This window comes from Mangifera indica, chromosome 1, assembly GCF_011075055.1.
Source record: "Mangifera indica cultivar Alphonso chromosome 1, CATAS_Mindica_2.1, whole genome shotgun sequence".
NCBI lineage: Eukaryota > Viridiplantae > Streptophyta > Magnoliopsida > Sapindales > Anacardiaceae > Mangifera > Mangifera indica.
In genome coordinates this window covers 19,421,506-19,449,077 of record NC_058137.1, presented here as the reverse complement: position 1 = coordinate 19,449,077, position 27,572 = coordinate 19,421,506, and the positions used below count along the sequence as shown (strand labels likewise).

Below are 27,572 nucleotides of genomic sequence, written 5' to 3'. Positions count from 1 at the left end.
AAAATAGCTCAGAATAATTTTCACCACCCGAAATAGGATCTTCAAGATGCACACTATTTATACCCTTAGTAACAGATAGCTTATGTTCGGTCTCTGCCTCTTCAAAAGGATTATCAGTCATGTCATTTTCATCAAAGTCACTCCAATTGGAAACCCTATTTTTCTCTCCATAAGCCCATGAGTTTGCAATATACAATGCATCATTACTAAAATCAATAAAGTTTTCCAAATCGTATTCTTTTTTCACTTTATTAATTTCTTCATCTTCATCTTCTACTTCTTCTTCTTCTTCCTCCTATCCTTCAATCAGGGTATATGTAACAAAAACAGGAATACATTCCTGTAAGTATTAAGACATATCAATAAGACCTTGGACATCTTTATCATTTTGGATCTGTACAGGATAGTCGAGCTCAATTTTTCTTGACTTCATAGATAGTTAAAGGTAGTTTTTTGTTAGATCAAGACCGCAAGACTCCTTCAAAAGCTGAATAAATCCCTCAAATATTATTCCAGAGGGAATTTGAATCAATTCTTTAGATCCTCCAACATATTTCATTGTGTTGTCATCACCTTGAATCCATTCTCCTCAGTAACGAATCAATACACAACTAGTCATTTAATTATCAATCTACAATGACAAACTTTTGGAAAAAAATTAATCATTTATAAGAAAAAGTCCACAATAACCATTTGAAACAGTTTTACAATGATTAATATCAAAATACCCCTAATATTTTTCTAATATTTCGTTAACCCCTATAATAATCTAACATTTTATTTAACACTCTTATATATTATCTTGTATCAAAATGCATCTATCTGTTCTTAACATTTCATTTAAAATGTTCTTATAATGTTTAATATTAAAATACCTCTCATATCTTTTAAATATTTTATTTACCCATATAATTATCTAACATTTAATTTTATACTCTTGTATGTTGTCTTATATAAAAAAGAATCTATCTATTCTTAATATATCATTTAAAATCGTCGTATAATGATTAATATCAAAATTCTCCCATATTTTTCTAACATTTCATATTTCCCCCCTATAATTATCTAACATTTCATTTAACACCCTTGTATGTTATCTTGTATCAAAATGCATTTATCTATTCTTAACATGTTTTTGAAATCCTTCATATATTGTGTAATATCAACATACCCCATATTTTTGTACCATTTCATTTAGCTCCCATACTTATCTAATCTTTCATTTAACACCCTTGTATGTTGTCTTATATCAAAATGCATCTATCTATTCTTAACATATTATTTAAATCCTTCATATATTATGTAATATCATAATACCCCCATATTTTTCTAAAATTTTATTTTACCCTTCATAATTATCTAACATTTTATTTAACACCCTTATATGTTGTCTTATAACAAAATACATTTATCTATTCCTAACATTTCATTTAAAACGTTCTTACAATGTTTAATATCAAAATACGTCTCATATTTTTTTAATATTTTTTTAGCCCTCATAATTATCTAACACTTTATTTAGCACTCTTGTATCAAAGTATACATATTTATTCTTAATATGTTATTTAAATCCTTTACATGACATATTTTTCAAACACTTCATTTAACCATAAAATTATTATCTAATATTTAAATACCTTTTTTACATGACATATAAACTAGATTTAACAAATAAAATTAAGTTTTGAATTAAAATTCGTATAAATACATTTTTTTCACAAATAACTTGTTTCGATTTGAATTCAAAAATACGAATTTCTTCCTTTCAAACGAACCTGTAGTAATTGATATCGAGTAAAATAAAAGTGAGAGTGAGTGTTTAAGTGATATGAGAGGTGTATATAATAAGAGTGAGAGTGAGAAAGTTTATATAAATGTGATTAAGGGTAATTTTGGTATTTTAAAAAAATTTAGAGCATTTTTGCTTAAGAATAGGGAAAATGGATATGTTTGCTTAAGAATTAAAAAAATAGACATTTTTATTAATAAAAAAGTAAAATGATCATTTAATTTAGTCTCCCTTGTTTAACTTAGCGGTTAAGCCCAAAATTACTGGGGTGTATGTTAAATCACTCGCGCTCGTAAAAAATGTAAACGGATTCTCAGGTAGGTCTGCAAACAAGCCAATAAGATGCGAGGACTCATCACTCGGGTAAAGTCAAATATTAAATAAACTTTCCAAAATTTTTAAATTTTGTACTTATACTGTTATAATTATATATTTTTTATCTTTAAATATAACAGGTAATTAATAAATATATGTTATGAATTTTAAATACAATTTTTAAAAATTAAAAAATATAGTTTTTCAAACCAAATTTAAACTAAACTCAGACAAACCATTTTTGCGATCAAGTTGTGAATCAAAGCTAAATATTGCGTAGCTACTAAAAATATTGCTTTACTCAACTAAACTATATCTTGTTGTGCTTGACAACAGATTTCCATAATTATTCAATAAACAAGGGGCTTTTAATTAGCATACGACAACTATGAAAAGAATAACGTATATGATAGAAACCATGCCATTTAGCCTAACTCCCATGTAGCCTACCCCTAAGCATAATTGTAATAAACAATGCTAACATTTTTCAAACAGCATTTCATGATGAACGGTGATTTGTCATAGAAACTAATGCATATGTACAATGTTGTTTGGGACAATTTAAAAAAAATAAAATAAAAACCCAGAAAAAAGTGCTGAATTATATCAGATACATAACATACTATATCTGAAAACCCTACAACTTTAACTCCCATTTTCTGACTTCACATGGATTTGTACAAATAGTCTTACATATCAGTAATATTCACATGTGGGAGTAAGCCAATCTTTATCGTTCCAACAAGATGATTGACAAAGGGGCTTCACATCACAACACTTCAAAGCAGCACCAGAACTCATACCAGTAAGATCAAAGAGTTTTGAAGCTCTTCTAAGCGGGAACATATTCTATTCAACTAATTACATGAGCAGAGGTTGCTTCCCAACAAGATCATATCATTGTACATTTGACTCTGTTACAAACTGGTATAAAGCCTAAAGAAACTAACCTCAATCGAATTCCCAACTTCATTAACCAGTTAAGGCACTGGCAACAAAATAAAAACACGTCATTCCTTTCAGATTATGCATGTTATAAAGTTGTAGGCAAAGTTGCAACTGAAATCATGAATGAAGAATTTATGCCTCAACACATTGGTCCTCTCCACTGAGCAATGGCTTCAAGTTGGCCTTTGAATGTGCGGATGCTTGATTTTCACCATCTTCATCAAACCTGTCCACACTCTTCAGAAAAATTCCTGTAATAGTGTCCAAGTAAGAAAATCCTTCTTAAACTATCATCAATGGGCAAGCACCATCAAAATTCACAGGCCAAAAATTTATCATAGCAGTTGTTCATGTGTTTAAAGCAAAGTTTACATATCCACTGGAGCTATTTTGAGGCAATTGTGTTAAAAGAAAGTTTACCTGTTCAAAATATATGTTTTTATGGATCTACCATTAAATATTCAATTATAATGATAATTGAGTGGTAGCACTCTAATTGTAGAAACGTGATTGATTCAATTTTTGGGTGTATAAAACTGACATCAAAAGAGAAAATGTAGTAGTGTGAATTAAAATATTCAACTCTTATGTAATTTGAACCTACCATATATTGGCAAAGATTTCATTTTTGCCCCCAAAAAAAAATTTCTTTGTGAAATGAAGATTTGATTTTAGCACCAGTTATATATGTGATAAATAATTAACTCAGACATGAAATGTTCTCACAAGGATCAAGAGATCTAGTCAAACAATGAATATAACCAATAGTCACTTTGCTCACCAATAAACCATATTCCAGCAGCAAGGAAAAATACTGATGTCAGAACAAGTGCAGTTTTCCTCCAATTGTTAACATGATCCTACAAAAGATATTTGTTTAAGTTAAGATAATGCAAAAAAATAAAATAAAGGCAGAAAATATGCAATGTAGACTAAGATGCTATGCAGATAAGCCAAGCCAGGATATATCATCCTCCGGCTGAAGAGAGAAACATTGTGGTCCCTATGACATTGATGTTAATAATGTTTCTTTGCAAAACCATAGGGACCATCAAGACATAAAGCAAGCAGAGAGTGAACTTTAGAAAGACATCATTTGGTGACACCAGAATACGCAAGCATGAAAGTAGGAAATAACGAGAACTGAGAAATGAGGATCACATTCTTCATGTTGTGCATTTCCTTCATTAACTCAATTACTCAATAAACAATTTTTTTTTTATACTGATTCGCTCATTTTCTCTGTTATCTTTTAATAAATTTATTCACACAGGAGCACAAAGTAAATAAATGTTTGATCATCCATGGAAATCTCTACTAGGAGAATTCTTGAATGTTGTTACCATCATTTTATAAGCACCATAAAGTCAACCATCCACCAAAAAAAAAAAAACATTTCTTCAGTTAATTCTGTTGAACTTCAAAACAATTTGAGGACAGTATGCACTCACATAGAAACTTGTTGCAAACAAATAAAATTATATCTTTCAGCAGTAAATTATTTATCACGAAAGATCCATTAAAAACAAAAACCTAATTAAAGCACGGATGCATAAAAGAGATATCTCAGATATCAGACATATTATTCTCACTTTCTCAAAAGCACAAGTTAGCAGGAGTTTGAAGGCAGACCTGGAAGACGCCAACAAGTGGTGAGGAAGGCACATCACCAAAGATGTGAATGGAAACAGTAGATATAGCCATAGATAATGGTCTCAAACTTGGTTTGACACAATGGAGACATACATAATTAACTGGAGCCTGCGAAAGCAATACCACATTGTTGATAAAAAATCTGAGTTATTGATATTATTTGAAAGTGAGGAGATAATATTAATGATAGCCCAAAAGAGTAAAAACTCATAATCAATGACAGTGTAAATAAGCATAAATGATTAACCCAATAACTAAAACAAAAAATTAGACACCACTATAAAGCCTTCCAACAAAGATAAAATGGAAAATTGCGATTTCACCAAGTGCATTCCCTTCTATATGCTCAGCAGCTAATTTAAATTATTGCTATAAAACACAGAGCAGGCAAAACTCTTCGGAGATGCATTGTTTCAGCAAGTATTTGAGTGATTTGGGTAGGAACAAAATAACCAGCTTTTAAGGAAAGAAAAGAACAAAGGGACAGCAAGTTGTGAGTAGAGTTCACCTTTTTGCTTCCATTTTGAATTTGGTTGTTAAGGAATTTCAATACTTTCTTTTTCTTTGTGCTTCTTAATCGGAAAGGACTTTTCAGTTTCAGTTTAAAGGAGAGATGATTAATTTGCTACAGCATGTAAAGAGTTAAACTTGTTTGTATTTTTCCTATTCTCAATCAGCTGTGGACCTGTGTTATTGCTGAAGACCAAGCAATGATACAGATATATCACTTCTCCATCCAATTCCAAGTTTCAAAATTTAGCACAAAAAGCAATCTGGTGCATATTTGAATAAGGTAATATGGCAACCACACAGGGTGGGTTCGTTGCTATGTATTTGTTTTTAACACAAGTCACAGATCAGACATTGTCTTGATAATCATTCAAAACTCTTAATATGGTCATTAATTTATAAGTGAGTGCTAATTGTCAACTAACAAGATAAGCTTCCACTCGAAACTTACATTTGACTCTTTATTAATAATCCAAAACAAACATTAAAGGATGCAGAGCATGCACTGGAAAGAGAGAATTCTAAATCCAACTCAACCATAATAGTACCTGTGTGGCAAAGATTAGTAGTTCACCCACTGAAAATAGAGCTATGAAACCAAACAAGCCTTTTAGACAAAAAGCAGAAAAGCAAAAAATTGCACCAAGAAACGTTGCTGCAGAAAGAAGCTGTAAAAGAAGCGGAGTAATGTCTCAGAAACTAGATATGAGATACAAGTTCAATATTTAATAAACCCAGAAAACAACTTACTAACTCTTTGCCAAGGTAAAATATCCTATTAATGCAAGAGAAATTTTTTCCCATAAAATTTTTTCAGATATGCATTAAAAGGATGCACAGATGTAACATATTTTTGTGATGCTCGAGAACAGAACTTACCTTGAAAGCATTTGAGATTGTTGAACTCATGCGATCAAGAATAAGGCCTCCAGTTATTGTTCCCAGAATTCCACAAACAATCGTTATGCCTCCAAACATCATATCTGCATTACTCTTTTAAAATAACCAAAATTTTAATCAGTTCAACTACATATCTCAAAGATAAAATTGAAATTTATACAAAAAAAAAATACTTTAGGATGTAATCAGATTATAGTAAATGAAACAAAATCAGAATTACAGGTTATCATACCATGTGATAGATATTATAACCAGCCTTTGGTCCCCAATATGAGTATGCTCCAATCACAAAGTTGTAGGATATGTAGCCTGCCAACCAATTAACAAATTAAAAGATGTCCACATTCACAAAATTTATAATACAACCACTTCATCAAATGCAATTGCAAAAAGGCCATGCATTACATGTTGGAGGTTACAGGAATTATCAAGAAAACACATACACAACAAATGCAAACCATAATAAGGGTTTCAACGAGGTAAGAAAAGCCCAAGAAGATCAAGATCACAGTGCATGGTATAATATTGATGGTGCCTATATTTATTAATGGCAAATCATCGAGCTAGAGAATATTCAGAAGATACCTAGAACATTTACAACATAAACTTCATCGCACAAAAGGACTTTCATATCTTTTGCAAATCGAGAGAATTGATTCAAAATGGATAAACCTGTCAACCTGCCATATGGAAGAGAGTTATAGTTAGGAAGAATAGGATAAATGATAATGGAGTTTAAATTTGAAATCTCCCTTCCAGGTTAATTTTATCATGTGTAATTCAATGTTCATCAAATTGGTCATTAGAAAACCAAGAGGCAGGAGGATATCTAATCCTTAGAATATGTTGACAGAGATGGCTTTGCACAAGACAGAAAACACAGTCACCTGTTGTGCCATAGCCCAGAATATTTTATAAGGGTTTGACTCAATATTCACATGAGCCAGCATCATTATAGTGTCTAAATTGCCCTAATATTAATGTGGTCCTTGCCTTGCCTGCACCACCTCTTTATATCCAAAACATTTCAGATTGGAAGTTCAAAAGTAAAAATGTATAGGCTAAAGCCATTTGGCTCAGACCATAAGAGCTTTCATGTAATGATATCAAAGCTGTATCACTGTAATATCAACCATGCACTCTTTTTTGCCCTTTTTTACTGGGTTGTTCAAGGTGGGAAATTAAATGTTGTACTTAAATTATTCAACTTGTAAAAAACCAGTTCTGTCATTATCCTGCTTCCAGATATCGGGAATCATGATTGGAAGTTCAAAAGTAAAAATGTATAGGCTAAAGCCATTTGGCTCAGACCATAAGAGCTTTCATGTAATGATATCAAAGCTGTATCACTGTAATATCAACCATGCACTCTTTTTTGCCCTTTTTTACTGGGTTGTTCAAGGTGGGAAATTAAATGTTGTACTTAAATTATTCAACTTGTAAAAAACCAGTTCTGTCATTATCCTGCTTCCAGATATCGGGAATCATGACATAGATTGTTTAGTCCTACAATCTGAAAATCATTGGCATTTTCTCAATGAACCTTTTGGTACCACTAGGTAGGTGGCAACTGATGTTCAGATATCATTATTATAATTTGAATTCAACGAAAAAAGATTTGGATAAGAAAAACAAAACATTAGATGCTTTGACAATTAATAAGCCATAACAGACTGAAGACACTTCTTTTACTTCATTTTAATATTTTTTTCAAATTTAAAAACAAAAATTGCTTAAAAATACAAGTTTATCCATATTAGGGATGCCAATACATTTATGAGTCATAAAAGAGGCATAAAAACATGGAGGCAAAAGCCACTCACTTTGACAATTTGCCAGAGCCTTGATTATGGATAGCTTCTATTCCAATTGGCACATCATCACCAATAACTGAAGCTTCTGAATCTGCACCAAAAGAAACCAGTGCTTAAATCAAAGCCCCTAAAGATTGAATATTCTATTTCTCAGTGATAAGCAGAATTTTTGAATTGCAGATCTCATATAATATAGAAAGAGATTAAGTGAACATTTAGATACGGATCATACAAGAACAAGAAAGGAGGGAAATTGATGGAGAAAAGTGGGAGAAACTGATCATGATTCTCAAAGATCAGTTCATATAAAAGACTTCCAAATAATAATTAACTTAGGTCTGTACTCATAGTTGGCAGGACCTAATCTAGAAAGTAAAAATAACTAAACAAGAAATGAAATGAATACCTAAGATGAAAGTAGATCAACCAAAACAAGGAAGTTGACTCCATTCAAATTAAGAAAAAAAATAAAATATAAATATCAAGAAAATAGAAAAATAACATTAAATCGCTAAATCTATAGGCTGTTGGCTGTCCAATAGCAAATTTACTTGCGTTGCAAAGAGAAAACAAAAAAAGAAATTTTGGGTTTCCTACTGGGTAGATACTGTGTGATGCAAGGTTGAATTCACTTTATCTTATGATATCAAAAAATTCTAATATCGAATATGATCATACAGAAAGAATACTATTTTTAAATCCATTTTCATTAACCCTATGCCAGATATCTCTAACACTGAAATTATTGAAAACTCCACAAGCAAATGAGTTTGTTGTAAGAAAAAAAAAAACTCAAAAAAAGTGAATACTTGAAGAAGCAAACACATACCCATAGTTGATACTCTGTTTAGCCATTAAAATGTAATTTTGCACATTCACCATAGTAGACAAATACAGAGAAATAAAGACATTCAAGAAAGGGAATGCTATGAGCCTTTATGGAGTTCTATAACATTCTACCCTGTCACTAAAACATTTTTGAAGTAAGATAACCCTTAAATAATGTAGATATGAATATCACACTAAATTTCTTATTTGTCTTCTTCTGGGTTAAGCCAAAGAAGCTAGTCATGCATCATGGGATTTTACATAACAGTTGATGCAAAAAAGAAGCAAACCTCATGACTTAATAGAAGAATAAGAAGCAGTCCTCATACAAATTAATACAGACTGATGAACAAATTTGACAGTCATATAGCAGTTCATAGCGAGTGCTGGCCATTTACAACATAGCAGCAGCTCAATTAATCTCCATTTATGAAAAAACTAAAGCATCTTTGTTTGGAAGAATAAATCATGACAGTAAGTACTAACAAAAATTATGGGAAGAAAAATGAGCAACATATAGTACCTTCTGATACAGATGCAGCCGTTTGAACGGATGCCATAGCTTTTTTTGAGTCAGCAGGAGCAAATCCTGTGGTTGAAGTCCCATAAAGGAATAGAACCGCAAACAAATTATTATAATAATAATAATAATAACTTTTAGAAGTGCATCACAAAATATGCACCTTTTAATTGCAAAGGTTTCATTACAAAACCCAAAATAGCAAATGGAAGCATCAAAATAGCCTCCCCCAGAAATGCAACGCGCCAGTTCAAATGGTTTCCAACCTAAAAGAATGAGAATATAGCAGGAAATAATTATTGGCAAAATTTACAACCAAATAAATTCTTAAAAATTTGAGAGGACTGCTATTGAGTTAATTAGTAAAAATAGTTTGAGTCAACATAACAGATGAGAAGTTTATCAGTTTAAAATCACCAAGAGCAGGATTATGCACACAATTTGACCTTATTGGACAAGAGATGTTAGAAAATTTGCAAAAACAAACACTAGTTCACAGGAGAAAAATACCATATAAATAGTTATATAAGACAGGCATATAAATAAACAAGTACTCAGAACCTTAATAATTTTGTATTTTTTTATGGACAACCAACAAAATTCTTGCAAGAGCAAGGTATGTTGTTAATAAAAAAAGAAAAGGAAAAAAACAGTTGCAACATCACTTTTGACATCAAAATCAACCAAATCCAATTAAGCAGAAAAAATGTAAAAGATCAAACTTGTAATAAACTGGATACAGTGTAGCATTCCAGTGGAAAAATAAATTGACAGGAGTATTAAGTTGGACATTTCAACCAAAAACAACAAGTCAAAGAAAAAAGAACAGAAAATCATGTCAACTTACTAATCCACCGTATACATAGCCAACAGCAACTCCGGTAGGAATGCACATGTAGAACATTGCAAGCCAAGCTGTTTTCTGGAATTATGACAGAATTAATTGGTATCATTGTGCAATCAGAAAATTATAACATTTTTGAAAAAGTAGCAAAATTCAGCTAATCTTTAGAAGTCCGTCAAGAAGAAAAGAGAAGGAAAGGAAAAGAAACCTGAGCAGGAGGAGCATTGTCATCTATAAATGGAGCTGCAAGACTTATGAAGGAAGCCTCACCGACACCAACCAGCCTGAAGGACAAGATCAACAACATAACTAATAGTATAAATGATATGAGAAAGAACAACTTTTTGAGCACTAACTTACATGCGGCATATTGCAATAGACCAAAAATCAATTGAGAAACCACAACCAGCCGCCGCAAAAGTCCAAACAGATAATCCAACTCCAATAAGCCTAAAAGGATTATGGCTGAAGAGGAAACAACATAACAAGGTTACTCTGAAAAATTTAGAAATAGGTGCCACTTCCACAAAAATGAATGAGTGCAAAGTTGATTAAGCTTTTAATACTTCTCTCAAGCATTAGGCTCCAAGGACATTATAATATATGAATGCAATAGTATTCTAGGAAGTTCGTTGGAGCACCACAACTGTCACAGAATTAAGGAGAATCAACAATTATGTAACAGACACAAACAAGGAAAGAGAATATTCCTTTCAACTGTTAGTAGCCTGTTGAAAGCATCACACACCTTTTACAGTTTTTTTTAATCATTACTCCCTTCTACTTTTTGCGGCCCAAAAACTTAACTCTCCCTCTCTCAGAATGACACAACTGAAGATCCTTCATAAATTACATCTAAATGAATAATATTAAGTATCGAAGATGTTCACCTCTTTGCCAAGGAAGCAAATATTGGAGAAGCCACAAGCAGTCCAACCATAAAAGCTGATGATAGTACACCATCTTGGAAGTTGTTCAAGTTAAAATCACCCCTGCAACACCCTCATATGGTAAGATAATAAAATAAGACAATAAAAAACTCAAGTAACCACCAGCCAAAAGATTAAAGGTCAAAAGGGTAATTCATCAGTCAATACACTAAGATGGTTGCTCCCTTCATATAAAAACAAGCATACACTATAAGGCCACTTTAATATAAAGACTGCCAAACCTTGTTGCCTGGTCGTGACTTCCTTTTGCTAAACAGGTGTTAGTTCAAATTAAAAAGAGCCATGGCATATTTATCTATCATTTCAAAATGGTTATGCTATGTACCCAGATCAATTACACAGAACTTCCAATCTTAACCATGAAAGGGATATGAAGCAAAAAATTGGAACAATACAAAACAAAAACCTGAATTAAATCTTAACTGAATCCCGCTACCAGAAGTGCATATTCCTTCGTCATCACAAGTTCTCAGGCTTCCATTCACACCATTGCTTGCTATTGCTCCACGATCCACGTAATTTACCATGTTAATCACACAAAACATGAAGAGCAGCCTGGACCCGAAAAACTAAGGTAATGAGCCTACATTTATTTGAAATAATAAAAAATAAATAACAGACTAATATTAACATCAGAACACAAACAACAACCTAAAACTTGACTCTAATTGCTGATTATACTCATAAAATGCAGAAAATTATTCAATAAAATCCCAACCGATTTCTCTTCCTAAATTCATAGCTATTTACCAATCAAACTTAAAACTCAATCACTAATTCTACCAAAAACCCAACCTAATTGCACAACATAAGCCCATAAGACATCCATTCATTACCTAAATTCAAACATCTTCATTTCTAATCTGCTCCCTAAACGACCGCACGTATGAAATCGATAAAAGTTCTCAATTGAACAATTTCCAATGATTTACACGAAATAAGAAAGGTAAAAACAATCAAACAAGAATTCGATCAAAGGACGCTTCAATTTAAATTTCTAGCTAAAAATCTGTTCATACAAATTGGAGAATAAAGAAAAATACAAAAACAGAAAATAATACCTTTTGGGAGTGAACCATGACGGATTTGGACAAGAGTCTTTGGATAGAGTGGTGGCCATTTGAGAGACGAGTTGTAATCCTTGTTGCGTGGGATTATTTGGAAGATGTTGCCCGTCCTCTGCAAGTTTATGACTTGCCTTAGTTGACATTGACGGGTTGGTGAATTTTTCTTTTTCTTTATTTTGGGTTTGTTTCGATGTTAATGTCATCGCCTGTCACGCAATCATCCTCTCAAGTCCAACGCACTAGATAGATGATATTCGTATTCTAACTTTGTTATTTTCTATTGCAATTATTTTTCTTTCTTTTCCTTTCTGATTTGTTTTTGTTTTTCATTTTTGTTTTTTATATTCAAGGATATTGAAGTGCTTGATGCGTCCTAAAAAATGGTATTTTACACTCTACTTTGGTCATTTTCCATATGTAAGTTTGAAATTCTCATTTTTCAGTTGTTCGTCCAAGTTAAATGTTAAAAAGTATTTTTCATATGTAAATTCGAAGATTTTATTTTTTAAATTGTCCATTCGAGTTAAATATTAAAAGGTATTTTGTCACGTTACATGTTAATTAATATCATTTTATTCTTAATAGTATAAAAGAAAATTACATTTTTGCCCTAGCTATTTTACATTTTTTTTATTTTTCTTTTATTCTCCTTTTTTGTTTCTTAGCTACTAAGAAACACACAGATGGGAGTAAGAGAAACCTGACAAAAAAATCAAAGAGGAGAAAACATGAGCTTAAAATCATGTTGCTCTCAAATGATAGTTTAAATAACAAAAGAGACAGTGATCAATCAAGAAAACATGAACTTAAAATCAATTAGTAAGATTTCACATTTTGATATGATTGATTCAATTTTGAGATTTTGTTAACAAAAAATAAAAAATAAAAAAACCATGTCAATTGACAACCTAATATTATAATTTTTTTCTTGAAAAAAATTAGTCCTTGATCATAATATAAAGATGAACTCAAATGTGAAATCACTTGGTATAACTAATTTATCTAAGATTTAGGTCTTTTATTTTCTTGTGAACAAAACTCATTGTTTTTATTTAGAAAATATTATAGTCGAGATGTTTAAAATATTTGGGAAGCCAATAAAAATTTAGAGATTAAAAGACTTTTATCGTCTGCAGAAATTGTATAGCCTTGAGATCAAGTGATAGAGCCAGCATGTGACATACACAATAAATTCAAGTACAAGAATATGAGAAGACACAATATTAAAATAAGATAATCAGTTTTGGGTATGGCTCTATCTAAAATTTCAAAAGTTTACGCCCATAATATTACTATTATCTCTCAATAATAAGAAATTACATAATGGTAAGACTGAAAACAATCAAGACTATGCGTCTTAGTTTAGCTTTACAATTCAATGTGTCTTTTCCCTCTCCACTGTTAGGAATTTATAGTTGTGGGAGTCAGAGTTAAGTATCCAATTCAATGTGCTCTCGTATAATAGAGGAGCAAGGAAACAATTATTTAATGTTTGATGATTTTTTAACAATCTGTTTTCCTTTTATGGTTCTAGAAGAAAATGTATCCTACTTAAAGTCAAACAATGTTATAAAATACATTTTTCTCGTATTCGAAAATGATGAATTATTTATTAATATACCATAACCTTATTACACTTATTGACATACCCAAACATTACTATACTGATAACTCTAAAAAAAGTCTATATTAAATTAGTATCAAACTAAATAGATTGACATACAATATGTTTCAATAATCTTAAATCTAAAAATCACATACACTATTATCTATTAAAGAATCTATTCCACATACACTACCATCCATTAGAGTTTGGGTATGCAATCAATAGAAACTCATATCTTTCACCAGATTGATACCAATAACTTTAATATGCAAGATTTATTCTTAAATATTATAATAGTTTTATAATATTTTTCGTAACCTTAATAAGAATAATACTAAGTCTATGATCGTTTTTATATTAGTCATCATATTTACTCATACAGTTCTCACAATCAAGTAGCACATCGATTCCTCCCTCATGGTTCTACTAATGTAAAGACAATCTTTCTATATATATATATATATATATAATCTGATTAGATTTTAGTCTGCATGCACTAATTCGACTTTGACTCCGTGATATCCTCAAACAAAATTCATAAGCTCAAGAATTTACCGATACCCCAGATCTTTAGGCTTCACAAAGGAGTGATATTCCTTAAGATGATGCCCACAAAAACCTTATTATTATTTATACCAAATTAAATCTACCATTGACAAAGGATTCCTACACGAAAAAATTAAATTCCATGTCCCGTCATTTGGCTAGGAAAATGTACAAATTAGTGCCAGAACTACAACGAATGGAGGTACAAAGAGCCAAGGGGACATGTGGGTTTGTGATTCTGATTGCTGAATTTCCGTATAATCAACGCTAATGGCTCAGCTTACGCTTCTTTGCCAACTTTCTCATTCGCTCACGCTTCTCCTCTTCCTCAATCAGGCGTAGCTGTTCTTCATCCTCTTTTCGGGCAATTCTTGCACTGTATCAGGGCACAATGAAACAGAGACATGAACGTCAGAACTTTAAAATGATTCAAACGAATTTGCACAATACTAATGAACACTAAAATATAGGCTTTAACCATAAAAATACAAGGGCCACTCCATATAAATAACAATTATGTTAATAAAAGAGGAGAGGAGAGTAGAGACTTGCTTTGTCTTCTTACAACAAGTTCCCGTCAAGATAAAAATTTGAAATAATAAAAATAGAGACACTTTGAGTTTCGTATCCCTGCAGAAAGAAATACAGAACCACTACTTTTAAGAGAGGTTGATCTCTCCTGTAGGTTCCCAGAGTTACTATGTTTTTAATGAGGTTTCTCTAATCCCCTTTTTTCCAGTCCATTTCTCCATGAACTTTCAGCATCACCATTAGCATCAACTGTGATGACAACTTTTAAGATATGGAAGAGAATCAACATTGAACACCAAATAACTAAAACAATGCAAAGTCAAATGGCCCCACTTTTACATATAGAAACAAATAAACATTAAAGTCAAACGGACTACACAATTAAACAGCATCCTCATCAAAAATGAAGTTATACATACCTTCTTTTCTCCTCTTTCATGATATCCTCAAAATTTGCCTCCATGTCACTATCATCATCATCATAAGAGGTATACTTCCGGGGTCTGTAATAGAACGACAACTTCAATTAACCAACAACCTTAAATAGAAAGCAAATAATAATACCAAATGCACCAACTCAAGCATCAAAGTCACAATCAAAGTATAGCCAAATGGGCAAATTCTAGTATCATGTTGACACTCAACTTAAAGTTGCATCATCAGTCAAATTTGCAAAACACACAAAAACAAGCACATTCTTATTATAGACTCCATTTGGAGAAACTGAGAAAAAAAACAAACTTCTATCAGAAATCTAACCACGATATTATAAACCTTTCAATGTACTTGTTTCAATAAATAAACCCATCTACTCCATCAGAGATACCATGCCTCAAGCAGAAAGATGGTTCACAACATTCAAGATTGACATCTTTCGATATATATAGGCTTAATGAGAAAGATTTACCCCAACATACTCCTAAGCATACTGAAAGCCTCTGCATCTTCGTCATCAGAATAACTTGGCCTTTTCTTGGGGCAAGGATCTTGAGCACGTGATGAAATTTGCTTGAAAGGCTTGTTTATCTGTAAAAATATCAGAAAAGGAAGTAAACACAAAGTACTCTGACACAAGCTATTACATTTAAATTAAGCAACAAATTGAACAATATGAAACCAGTATAACGGTTAAAACCTGGGGCTTTGACGAAGCAACAATTTGTCTTGGTAATGTTTTACTCCTACTTTGTTCTTCAGAGCCCCTTCTCTGTTCAAAATGTTTCTTCTGAATAGATGGTAGCATTTTTGAAGGTGGTACCTTTGCATTGGGCAAGTGATTCTTTGCAACTGGGGCAGAAGCCCTCTTCTGCATGGAGGCTACAGGCATTTTGGAAGATTGGGGTTTTGGCCCTGCTGGCCGACCAGGACCAATGCCATTGCCACTACTATGCTGCCTCCTAGAATCCATTGGTGTCGAATTAGGTTTACTTGCAGAAGTTGGCCTGTAAGGTCCCACTTTAGAATGCATTTGGCCATTTGGAGAAACTATTTTTCTTTCTCCACGAGCCAATGGCATTTGACTATTAGAAGAAACTGATTTCCTGTCATCACGAGCTAAATGCACATGGCCATTGGAGGAAGTTAATTTCCTTTCTGGAGCACCATGAACGTTTCTGCCACTACTGCCCAATGCCTGTTTGCTCCTTGGCAGTCCATTAGTTGATCGTGCCTCTTGAACATAAGTAAAAAACCTGTATAAGTTTTCTCAATAAAAACATCATATTTTAAATTACAAGAACCAGTATTCAGATTTGATATAGCAAAGCAGTAACACACCAGAATTTGGAACAGGGACATTTCGAGTTGTAGGCTCCTTCTTAGGTGCTGGAAGAACAGAATCATCAGACAGAAAGGAGTAATCTCTTGAGACCTTAATCCTTTCCACTTTCCTTTGCACCTGTATTTCAGAAATACATTACATTCATTACACGACAAAAGAGGTTTCTTATCAGAGATATATAAATCAATTAATTTATTGTGAACAGAAATCCATTTCAAAGCAATAGCTATCTATAAAAAATGGTTCCAGTACCTCATTGACTTTACGTATCTGATGATGTCCTCCATTCTTGGATCCTGTATTATTTGAAGCAGAGGTCTTTCCAATCTGCAAAGGGAAGCAAAACCATTAAAAAAGAATTATCTCGATTAATTTAGAATTAAAACAAACAAGGTCTATAGCAACTGCATTTAGTACATTCTTACTGCCACTAGATTCACGCCATTGCAAGCAGATTACTATAGGGAACAACAGCCCACAAACCCAAGAGAGAGATAGCCAAACAACAAATCAACTATAAAAGGTTGCTCCTAAAATTAGGTTGCTGAACTACTTTTAGGTTTTATAAGAAAGTAGTTCTCACTTAACTAAGAGAATGCATTTAGATAATCTTGTCTTCAAACATTATTCAGAGAAAGAAAGAAAAGAGGTAGATTTCAGAAGTATGATACAAAATACATGAAATGAAATACCAGAAAAACTAAAAAGAAACAAAATTCATGATAACTTGAACTATCTATCAACAATCCAAGATAATCAAACCACTCTCTTGTGCAAACTCTCAACCAACACAGTAGAAGATAAATTAACCCAAATACCCAGTTTTCAATTACCAACCAGATCATTTCTGTAACACTCAAAAAAACTAAATAGGCTAAAGAAATATATCCCTTGAGGGTATAACAATCCTTAGATAATTAAAGCCCTAAACATCTTTACACAAAAATTTGACCATTATTATATCAGTTGGCCTACCAATGTTAAGCAATAACCTTCACAAGTCCATTAGCAACTTGAGACAAATATCAATTATCAAAGTTTACTACAGCTATTCAGTAACCAAAAAACAAAAGGTTTATTATACATACATTACGATGGGAATTTGAAAGCCTGGAAGCCAAATGCTGGGTCTCTAATATTGACTTGCTTTCTTGGAGTACTCTCTGAGAAATTGCTGGCTGAGAAGGGCCAAAGAAGGATCCAAAACTGCAGGAATATTAAATATGAATTAGAATTCAAAACAGCAAATCCAGATTTGATACTCCAACATCCCTAAATACACAAAGTGAAACAAGAAAAGAGCAAGAAAAAATCAACCATTATGAAAATCAAATGTTACAAAACATACAGCAATGAACTTCAAACGTACACTCTGTATCTTAATTATCTTCAAGATTAATTACCCAGAGCCTTTTCAGAGTGTTTTCCATTTATGAGTTGTTTTAGTTTTTAATTCCTGTTCGATTAGGATTAGGTTCAGGATTCTATTTCTTAAGCTTATACATAGGGACTCTACTTATTATCATGGGCATGCTATATTAAAAATGGCATATAAAAATTGGTTTTTCTCCCCTATGATATATTAATTTCTCTCTTAAGATTCTCATTTGTCTGATTTTTTCTACCTTTCCTGTTGTTCTACCTTATCTATCCTTCTACATTCCCTTGCTTTCTATATTTTCTCTATCTTTCTTCTTCTGTTGATCCATCAATGGCATAGAAAAGAGACAAATAATCACAGCCATAACAGCTTATGATGACTCAATTTTGCTTCTTCCAATTGTTGAAAGATCAGCTTTTGTTCTCTCAAGAGTGCCCTCTTCCAATTATAAAAGAAACAGCTCAAAAACAGTTCCAACCATATACAGAATAACTTCAATATTATAATGTAGACTGCCAGCACTGTTGCAGCTTTCACTAGGACAAATATAAGATAGATTAAAGTCATGTCTATTTCCAAACCCGCATATGTGTTCTTCCAGATACAAGTCCCTGAAACAATGTTGCTCCATCATGTCTATTTCCCAACTTGCATATATGAGTTCCATGTTGAAGAATGAAACACTTATACCAACAACGATTTATAACAGTCCAAGAATGGAGAAAGAATAAAGACAAACCAAGCAAACCAAAATAAATAATAGGTAAATAAGAAAACTGCATTACTTATCATATGGAAGTCTATTCTTTTTGCCTTGGGAACTAGCCCGATCAGAGCCATTTTCCCTTTTTAAATTTTTCCTGTGACGTTCTTTTAGCTTTTGCCTATATTCAAGAATTTTCAATTCTTCTTCTGTTGGTTTTCGTTCTTCTTCCTCTTCATATTCCTCCTCCTCTCCCTCTTCACCATCTTCTTCATATTGCTCTTCTCCTTCATCCTCATACTCATCATAATCTTCAGCTTCCTATAGTAACACCGGAAACATAAAAAGAATATCAACCACCATTCCATTTTCAGATAATTTTATTGAAATGTTTGAAGAAAAAGAACTTAGAAAATATCTTTAAAAAAAAGAGGCTTACATATCGATCATATGCCCGCATTGCAGCTTAATTACGCTGATAAGCTTATTGGTCAAACACTGTTGCTGCCTGAAGTACCACAAAAAAATAGAGAAAATTTTAAATTTTGATAATTAAAAATAAAAAACGTAATTCACGTACACGCTGAGTACCACAAATTTCAAAACTTTAATCAAATTGCAAATACCACGAACTTTAAATCCGAATTCGCCAGAATCAATTGACTTGAAATGATTCTGCAATTAAATTAAGCTTAAATCACAAATCTGTTACTTGCGATAACTCTACGGCACAATCCGCATTTACAAATCCTCACAGAAATCCCTTCATTCAAAACAAAATCACAAAAAAATAATTACAGTCTCAAGCTCAACAATCTGAGAATTTTGTAGCTAAACCAATGAAATTTATCTGGAAAAAAAACCCTAAAATCTTAAGTTTCACAAAACACGCACAGTTGCACTAATCCGATCCAATCGAATTCAAATCTATCAAGTTTGAGGAGTCAAAAAGATAGTAAAACAATAAATGAAACGAAAAATCAATTTCAGAAATCAATCGGGATCATATGAAATACCTAAAAACTACAAAAATGGGTGAATTTTGACCCAAATCAAGCACTTCTCTGCGATTTTGAAGAGACAAACACGGAAAAGATCGAGATCGTGACTTCGATGAAACGAAACGAGAACGAAGAAGTATACGGCCTCAATTGGATTCTTTATCCTCTGCCGAGGCTAATTGCGTTAATGAGTGTGGTGTGGGTAGGGGGAGATATAGATTAAAGAGAGTGCAAACCGAAGGACCCAGAACCTGAGGGGATTTCTGCTATAATACGCCGCTAAGCGTAGTGCGCACCCCAAATTTCAGCCCGCTCAGTTGGAGATCGAGGCCGAGTTTGATTGAGTGAACTCGTCTATAAACCTTTTGAAAACTTTTAAATAAATTATTAAGGGGAAAGAACTATTTTCTATGCGAGTTTCAATATAAAGGTAAATATATATTTATTTGAAATTTTATTATATTTTTTTTAAATTTAAAAATTTCTTTTTATCAAAAATTTTTAAGTTTTAAAAAATAATTATTTTAACCGTAAATCTCTAGATTTTTTTTCGTCCATCTTTGATAACGATGAGTATTTGAAAATGAGATAGAGAGCTAATGACCATCTTCAATAACAAAAGAGGCATCATCTCTTTGTTTCTATCCATGAAGAAACGAAGAGGCGTCATCTCTTTGTTGACATTTAGAAAGAGATGATGGAGATCTCTATTGTCTCTTCCTAGACATTCATCGTCAAAGATGACCTCTCTTCGATTGTCAGAGATGGTTGTCAACTCTTCGTCTCGTCTTCAAATGATTACTATCACCGATGAGAGAGAAAAAAACCGTAGAGATTTGAGAGTGAAATACTTATTTTTTAAAACTTAAAAACATTAGATAAAAAGAAAATTATGAGGTTTTTAAATTTGAAAAGGAAAATATAATAAAAGTTTAATTTTTTAATATATAACGGTTTTAATTCTAATTCTAACTAAAATTTTTAACAAAAATTGAGTTGTAAATTAAGGTTTAGATTTTTAAAACTCTATAAATATAAATATGTACTTATATATTAAAATTTAGGTGGAAAGTAATCCTCTGGCCATAATTTTAAACTAAAATGGTCAATGGCCTATATAAAGATCAATGGTAAAGCCATAGTTTTACATACAAATAAAAAAACGACACTGTTCAGAATATAACTAGGCCCTGCTCATAACAAGATATAGAACATTAAAACGCCCGAGTTAAGGCTATACATTTCATTTCAAGACGCCCGAAAAGCTTCTGATGGAGACGCCAGAAGCTTTACAAACATTCTAGGTATGGTGAAGATGGAAAATTGAAAAATTGAAAAAAGGGCATTTAATGCCCTTTATATGAGTAAGTTAAAGTATGAAAATGTCAAGGGGAGTTGGTGAAAAATTCTTGTATAAATACCCCTCTTAGCTCTCATATTTTGATCTACACTTTCTTCATCCAGAAATCACTTCTCTTAATTGTTTTTGCTCTTCTTCTCCTATTTTCTCAATTCTGCTTTAATCTCATTATTTTTACATATTTGGTTATTATTTTTATAACATGTTATCAACATGATCTGCTCAGGTATATCCTCATAATGTTTCAATTATATCGTTCTCTCAATTATTATATATATTTTATTTTCTATTATTTTCTATGTAATTTTTTATTTAAAATGATATCATATTTGCAACCCAAAGATTACAAAAATCATGAATCTGGACCCAAAGTTTTGACTACTATTTGTAACCTGAAGTTACAAAATTATGAATATAGACCTGAAGTCTTAAATATGATTGTAATATATGATTTGCAACTTGAAGATTACAAAATCATGAGAAGATATATATAGGCCTGAAGTCATAAATTTCATTAAAATATTTATTATAACTATATCTCATTTGCAACCTGAAGATTGCATAAGTGATTAAAATAACGAAATAGAAGTCTAAAATATTATGTAAATTTTACATACTATAATATTATGAATATTAATCGTAAAAGTAGAAGTTTTGTGAATATAAAGCAAACACAAACCTGAGGTTCACACATAATTTTTCCCTCATCATATCACTAATTTTAATTTCTTTCATAAACCTACAACTGGTGAAAATGACAAATCTTGTACAACTTCAATATGTTGCCCTTTGATTGGATAGAGAAAATTACACTAAATGGGCCTTGGATACGATTCTCCATCTACAATCAATGAGTCTTTGAGAAACAATAAAAGAAGGAAATAAAACATCCCAACAAGATAAATCTAAAACTACTATTTTCCTTTATCACCATATCCACGAAGGGTTATGAGCAGAATACGTGGATATTATGGACCCACTAGAATTATGGAGAAATCTAAAAGAAAGATTCAATCATCATAAATCAATAAAATTGTCAATGGCCCAATATGAATTAACTCATTTACGCTTACAAGATTTTAAATCTGTAAGTGAATATAACTCTGTCATATTTAGAATTGTCTCCCGAATGAGACTATGTGAAGAAAAAATAACTAAAAAAAATATGTTAGAAAAAACTTTCTCCACATTTTATCCCTAAAATATGCTCCTACAGCAGCAATACAAGGAAAGAAACTTTAAAAAATATTCTGAATTGTATGTATCATAAAGTGTATTATATTAATACGATACAATACAAATCATATGATATAATACATATTACTGATATGAATTGATACACTTTTTAGAAAAAGAAATGATAGTGCATTAAGGGTGTATATGAAAATTTTTTAAATGTTAAAAGTGTTTGTAATATTTTTTTAAAATGATAATGTGTCATTATAATATTTTATTATTTTATAAGTATTTTATTATTTTAATTTTTAAAAGACATATCATACGATATGCTATTTGAGAGCTTTTTCAAACAAAAATATACGGGTGTGCATGGTCCGATTTAGTACGGTTTGAGAGTTTTTTCAAACCAAATTGAAAAAATGATTTAAAAAAATTTTCAAACCAAACTAAACCATTTTAGATTTCAAACCAAGCGAAACCATTTTAGATTTCAAATCAAGTCAAACTAAATTGAAAAATACAACTTGGTCTGGTTTGGATTATAGTTTAAATCATAGTTATCAGTATTTTACGATACACGATACATATCTTATCGTACAATACAATACGATATAAATAGAAACGATATGTATCATAAGGTATATCAACTTAATATGATATAGTAAACATATTATATGATATATATTACTGATATATATTGATACACTTTTTAAAGAAAATAATAGTGCATTAGAAGTTTATATGAAAAATTTTAAAATATTAAAATGTTTGTGATATTTTTCAAAATGATAATATGTCAATTTTAATATTTTATTTATATTTTATTATTTTAATTTTTAAAAGGAATATCATACGATATGATACTTGATATAATAAATTAGATTTTTAATATATGATATGATACACGATTCGACTATCATAGTTTGAATTTTTTAAAATAATTTATTTCTAAATATATATATTATTTAATAAAATTAATTGAATTATAGTTTTCTAAAACATAATATATGTGTGTAAAATAAATATAAAATATATATACAATATAAATGTAAAGAAAATAACAGAAGAAATATGAAAAAACAAGTTATACATCTAATTGTTTATTAAAAAATTTTGTCATATATATATTAAGAAGATATAGTTGACGATTTAGTTTAGTTCGAAAATCGTTTAAACTGAAAAAAACAGTTTAAAAATTTTCAACCAAACCATAATTTTTAAACATTTTGGTTCAATTTTACGATTTAAACTGAATTAAACACACCCTTACAAAAATACATTATATTTTATATTTAAAAAAAAAAAAACTACCTATGCCATCCTATTTCTGTACCAGATATATCTCTCATCCAAATTCGGTAACAACATAATGTGGAAAATTTTAATCTTAGAATATGCATGCAGTTGCAAATAGTACTTATTGTTAGAATATGCCCTAAAAACCAATCGCTTTGTTGGTTTCAAGGGTTGTATATCTTGCATATACATTATTAATAATATTTCACATGTTTTCTGCGTCACTTTTATATCTATATTGTAGTTGTATATTACATCCATATTAGTTACATGCATATGACATGTGAAAGGTCCCGATGAGTTTTAATAAACCTCATCAAATCGTTCCCCGCATAGGTAATCTGTTTGGGCAATAATATTGCATAATGAGTGTGTGCTATATCACCACAGTATATCAATGAATGATATTAGACATGGTGGATGTACACATAGGTAAACAATAGAACCGTTTGATGGTTAGAAAACTAATCAAAGGTTATTATATTATATTGTTTATCGAACGTGACTATTGAACGATGATCACATGGACATTAATATGTAGTCAATGACACATCGTAAATCATACTAGTGTATAGATCCTTTGACTTGAGATATCACAGTTGTGCTTCGTTTCGAAACGTATGGTTTATATGGTGTATACCACGAGGCTAATCATGTCTCATTCAGAAGTTAAGAAGTTCGTTATAGAGCTTGGAGTTGTTCTAAACATTATTGATCCAATAAATTTGTATTATGACAACAATAATGTCATAGTCAAGTTAAAAAGTCACGATCTCACCAAATGGTCTAAACTTATTCTCAAACAATTTCACATAATTAGTGAAATTGTTCAATGTAGAAATGTATAGTATGCAAAGTTAATATGGATGATAATATAGTTAACCCACAAATAAAACCTCTATAACAAAAAAACATGATAAAATCATTTGATATTGGACAAATGAGTAATTAACTATAGTGCAAATGAAAAATTATTAGAGTGGGTACTTTAAAGTCAATTGTTGAGGCTGAAATTGTAATTTCATTTCAACATTGTATCATAGTTTTAATTAATAAATGGAAATTCTTCATATAGTTATACATGTGAGAAATATATATGTATGTGATGAATTCCTTTAGATTGGTAAAACAGTAACAAGGAGATTAACGTGTAGTTTGATCATAATGATTCTATAAGCACATATGGTGGCCGATATAGAAATTTTTGTAGCCTTAACATTTTTCTAGTCAGAGGCGTAAATAATGAAGTAACGTTCTTATCATGGAAAATAACTATACTAAAAGGTATTGATAAATCTCATATGTCGAGGTTGTTTGTGACAACCTAGTGTAATGCATGAGTATATGTTGACTACATATTTACTAAACTAACCTACTAGAGGATTTCACATAGATTGTAACTATAATATTTGTGTAATAGATCTTTTAATAGATGATGGTGAATGTGATCCTTCGATTTGATATCACATTAGTATCTTGTGCACCAATTGATCTAGTTTGTCACTACCATATCGTAGCCTTCTTGTTAGGGTTATCAATATGGTTGTTGTTGACTATATCAAGAAGTATATCAGGTTGTGGTGGATCAACATAAAATTGTTATTGTTTTGAAATTGAGTTGATACCTTTAGCAACCAACTCATAACCAATTTAGTTTCAAAGCAATGATGAATTTCATAAATGTAAATGAAAAACACTGATATTTGCATAAGTCATACAAGAGGCTCACTAGGAAGGTAAGACATATGTTTTGCTGGAAAAGAAAAAAATGCTTAGAAACCACGAATCTCACACTTAGTAAATAATACATATCTATCATAATTTATTATTTTTAGGTCAAAAAGATATAAGATATATCTTTTATATGTTTATTGTTTTAACGCATGTTAAACAACTGTATTTTTTAATTTTTTTCACAAATGATAAAGTGATGTCGTTTTACGTAAAATATTTGAAACACAACCCAAGTGTTCAATGTCAAAATTGTTGTCAACCAAGTTATTACTCTATCAAAAAATGGTTACAACAATTTTAATTATCTTAAAGTTCCTCTTGCCCCCTACAAAAAAAAAATCCATCAATCTCTCATTTTCAAACAGTCTTAAGTCTCAATTAATTTTCAATTCTTTTAATAACTTAGTTTTCATTTATTTTATAATTTTATCAATCAATATTTTTCATTCAATAGAAAATTACAAATAGATTTAAGCTCAAATGAGTTCAATCTATTTGAATACTTTAGAAATGTTGAAAATCAATATGTTGTTGACAGTGTATTTAGAGCATCGACACATGAAAGTGTAGCACCATCGCTGGAAAAAAAAAAAAACAAAAATTGACAGTATGGAAACACTTTAATTAAATCAAAGAAATAATCAAAAGTAAATTAATTTGATGAGACAATATGTAAACATTGTAGTTCCTATTTAACATGTGCCAATGACATTAGTATCTTTGTCATCATATTTTTGAATATTGTAAATAAATTCTACACTTCTTGAGAAGACAATAATAAATTGTCTTTACTATATTACGATTAGTTGACGACTCCACAACACAAATAATCTGCGCAGTTCAGACATTAGAGAAATAACAAACTTCACTTACAATTAACAAAATACGTGTGACTGTTTGGCCAAGTATGTTGTTGATTTTGACCAACGTTCTTCGTATATTGAAGATGAAATTTTAGAATGAATGATGCAAAACAATGTTCAACTTATATTTAGAAGAATTTTTAAGGCTATTGTTAGGTTTGACATTTTTATAAATTACGAATTAATAAAATTAAAAATTATGACATAAATATATGATTTTTATTGTGTTATTTCTATTATTTTTTATTTATAAACTATTTCTAATTAGGATATAGGATATCTTTACGCAACTACTCATTACATTAATCTTGATTAATAGTTGTATAAAAAAGTTATTGTATTTTGGTCACTAAAATATTCTTATTCTAGTGTTGTTGTTTATCAAGTATTAACAATTATTTCTAGTTAATATAAAATTAATAACTATATTTTTATAATTACATTAGATAATGTCAAAAAAAATAATAAAATAATTAAATTAATAATGAATCATTTAAATTTATCATCTGTTGAAAGATTTTTTTTTGTATGTCATATCATGAATTTAATAACTCAAGATAGTTTGAATTTAGTAAAAGAATTAAACAGAATTAGGCATGTCATTGCTCACAATTCGTCATTCCTAGCACGAATGCAAACGCATCATCAAATGTGTAAACAAATACGGTTAAGATGAAAAATTAAAAACTGATGTTATAACTAGATAAAATTCAATATATCTCATGTTAAAAGTATGTAAAGGGTATAAAGTAACTATAATACAATTGTTCAATATACAACTAAAAGAGTCCAAGTACATAATTTTTCCGAATAAGTATGATTGGGACATCACTAAGACTATAATAAACATGTTGGAGCTCTTGAAAATTGCCACTGATCAATGTTCAAGTGTGTATTATCCCACCACCACTTTAATGTTATATTCTATGATAGAAATCAGTCATACTTTAAAAATATAGGTATTATAATACTTTTCAAGATGTTGCAAGACAAATGGAGGAAAAGTTAAAAAATATTAGAAAAAAAAATACCTTTACTATTTGCCATAACCATCATTCTAGTTTCTAGGACAAAATTATTAGTATGCTACAAGTGAAAATTTGTTAGAACGTTTACCTTATATAATAAAAAATATTTGATAATTTTTACTTGAAATTTATAATATTTATGAAAATAAATATGGAATGACTCAAACCAAAGGTAAGTTCAAGTAATTCATCTCACATTCATGGTCTATCTTACACAAAAGTAAACAACATGTAAGTCAAAGTTCAAATTATAGTAAATTTTATAATTATATTAATAATGAGCATTTTCTAGAAATAATGAATCAAAAGGGTAACACATTCCATATTCTAGCGTGGTGGAAAACACATCAACTCATTTATCTTATACTTTTTGTCATAGGACGTGATTTACTAACGCCTCCGATGTCTACTATTCAATTGAAATTA

The 27,572-nt window shown here is 30.6% G+C and overlaps 2 protein-coding genes across 6 annotated transcripts; both read right to left on the bottom strand.

The window, feature by feature from the left end:
* Positions 1–2,601: 2,601 nt before the first annotated feature.
* LOC123225731 (probable sphingolipid transporter spinster homolog 2) lies at positions 2,602–12,390 on the bottom strand. Of its 2 annotated transcripts, none has more exons than XM_044649864.1 (16): positions 12,133–12,390; positions 11,495–11,654; positions 11,012–11,113; positions 10,482–10,586; positions 10,330–10,405; positions 10,125–10,199; positions 9,441–9,543; positions 9,281–9,346; positions 7,939–8,020; positions 6,701–6,795; positions 6,348–6,424; positions 6,095–6,208; positions 5,764–5,883; positions 4,685–4,813; positions 3,834–3,912; positions 2,602–3,303 (listed from the first exon to the last, which is right to left on the bottom strand). In XM_044649864.1, exons 2-16 carry the CDS (start codon positions 11,614–11,616, stop codon positions 3,185–3,187), a joined length of 1,464 nt encoding a protein of 487 aa, XP_044505799.1. In that variant the 5' UTR covers positions 11,617–11,654; positions 12,133–12,390; the 3' UTR covers positions 2,602–3,184. The 2 variants fall into 2 exon arrangements, with proteins under 2 accessions (XP_044505799.1, XP_044505789.1); XM_044649854.1 differs by having other exon boundaries at positions 11,495–11,626.
* Positions 12,391–14,313: 1,923 nt separating this feature from the next.
* Positions 14,314–20,052, bottom strand: LOC123225957 (protein spt2-like). 4 transcript variants are annotated; one of them, XM_044650372.1, is made up of 11 exons: positions 19,702–20,052; positions 19,277–19,360; positions 19,125–19,193; positions 18,768–19,006; positions 17,690–17,807; positions 16,854–16,928; positions 16,598–16,718; positions 15,957–16,492; positions 15,729–15,847; positions 15,241–15,324; positions 14,314–14,666 (listed from the first exon to the last, which is right to left on the bottom strand). In XM_044650372.1, the coding sequence occupies exons 3-11, from the start codon at positions 19,143–19,145 to the stop codon at positions 14,558–14,560; spliced, it is 1,422 nt and encodes a 473-aa protein (XP_044506307.1). In that variant the 5' UTR covers positions 19,146–19,193; positions 19,277–19,360; positions 19,702–20,052; the 3' UTR covers positions 14,314–14,557. The 4 variants fall into 4 exon arrangements, with proteins under 4 accessions (XP_044506307.1, XP_044506284.1, XP_044506300.1 ...); XM_044650349.1 differs by having other exon boundaries at positions 19,312–19,360; XM_044650365.1 differs by having other exon boundaries at positions 19,319–19,360.
* Between the last annotated feature and the right edge of the window lie 7,520 nt (positions 20,053–27,572).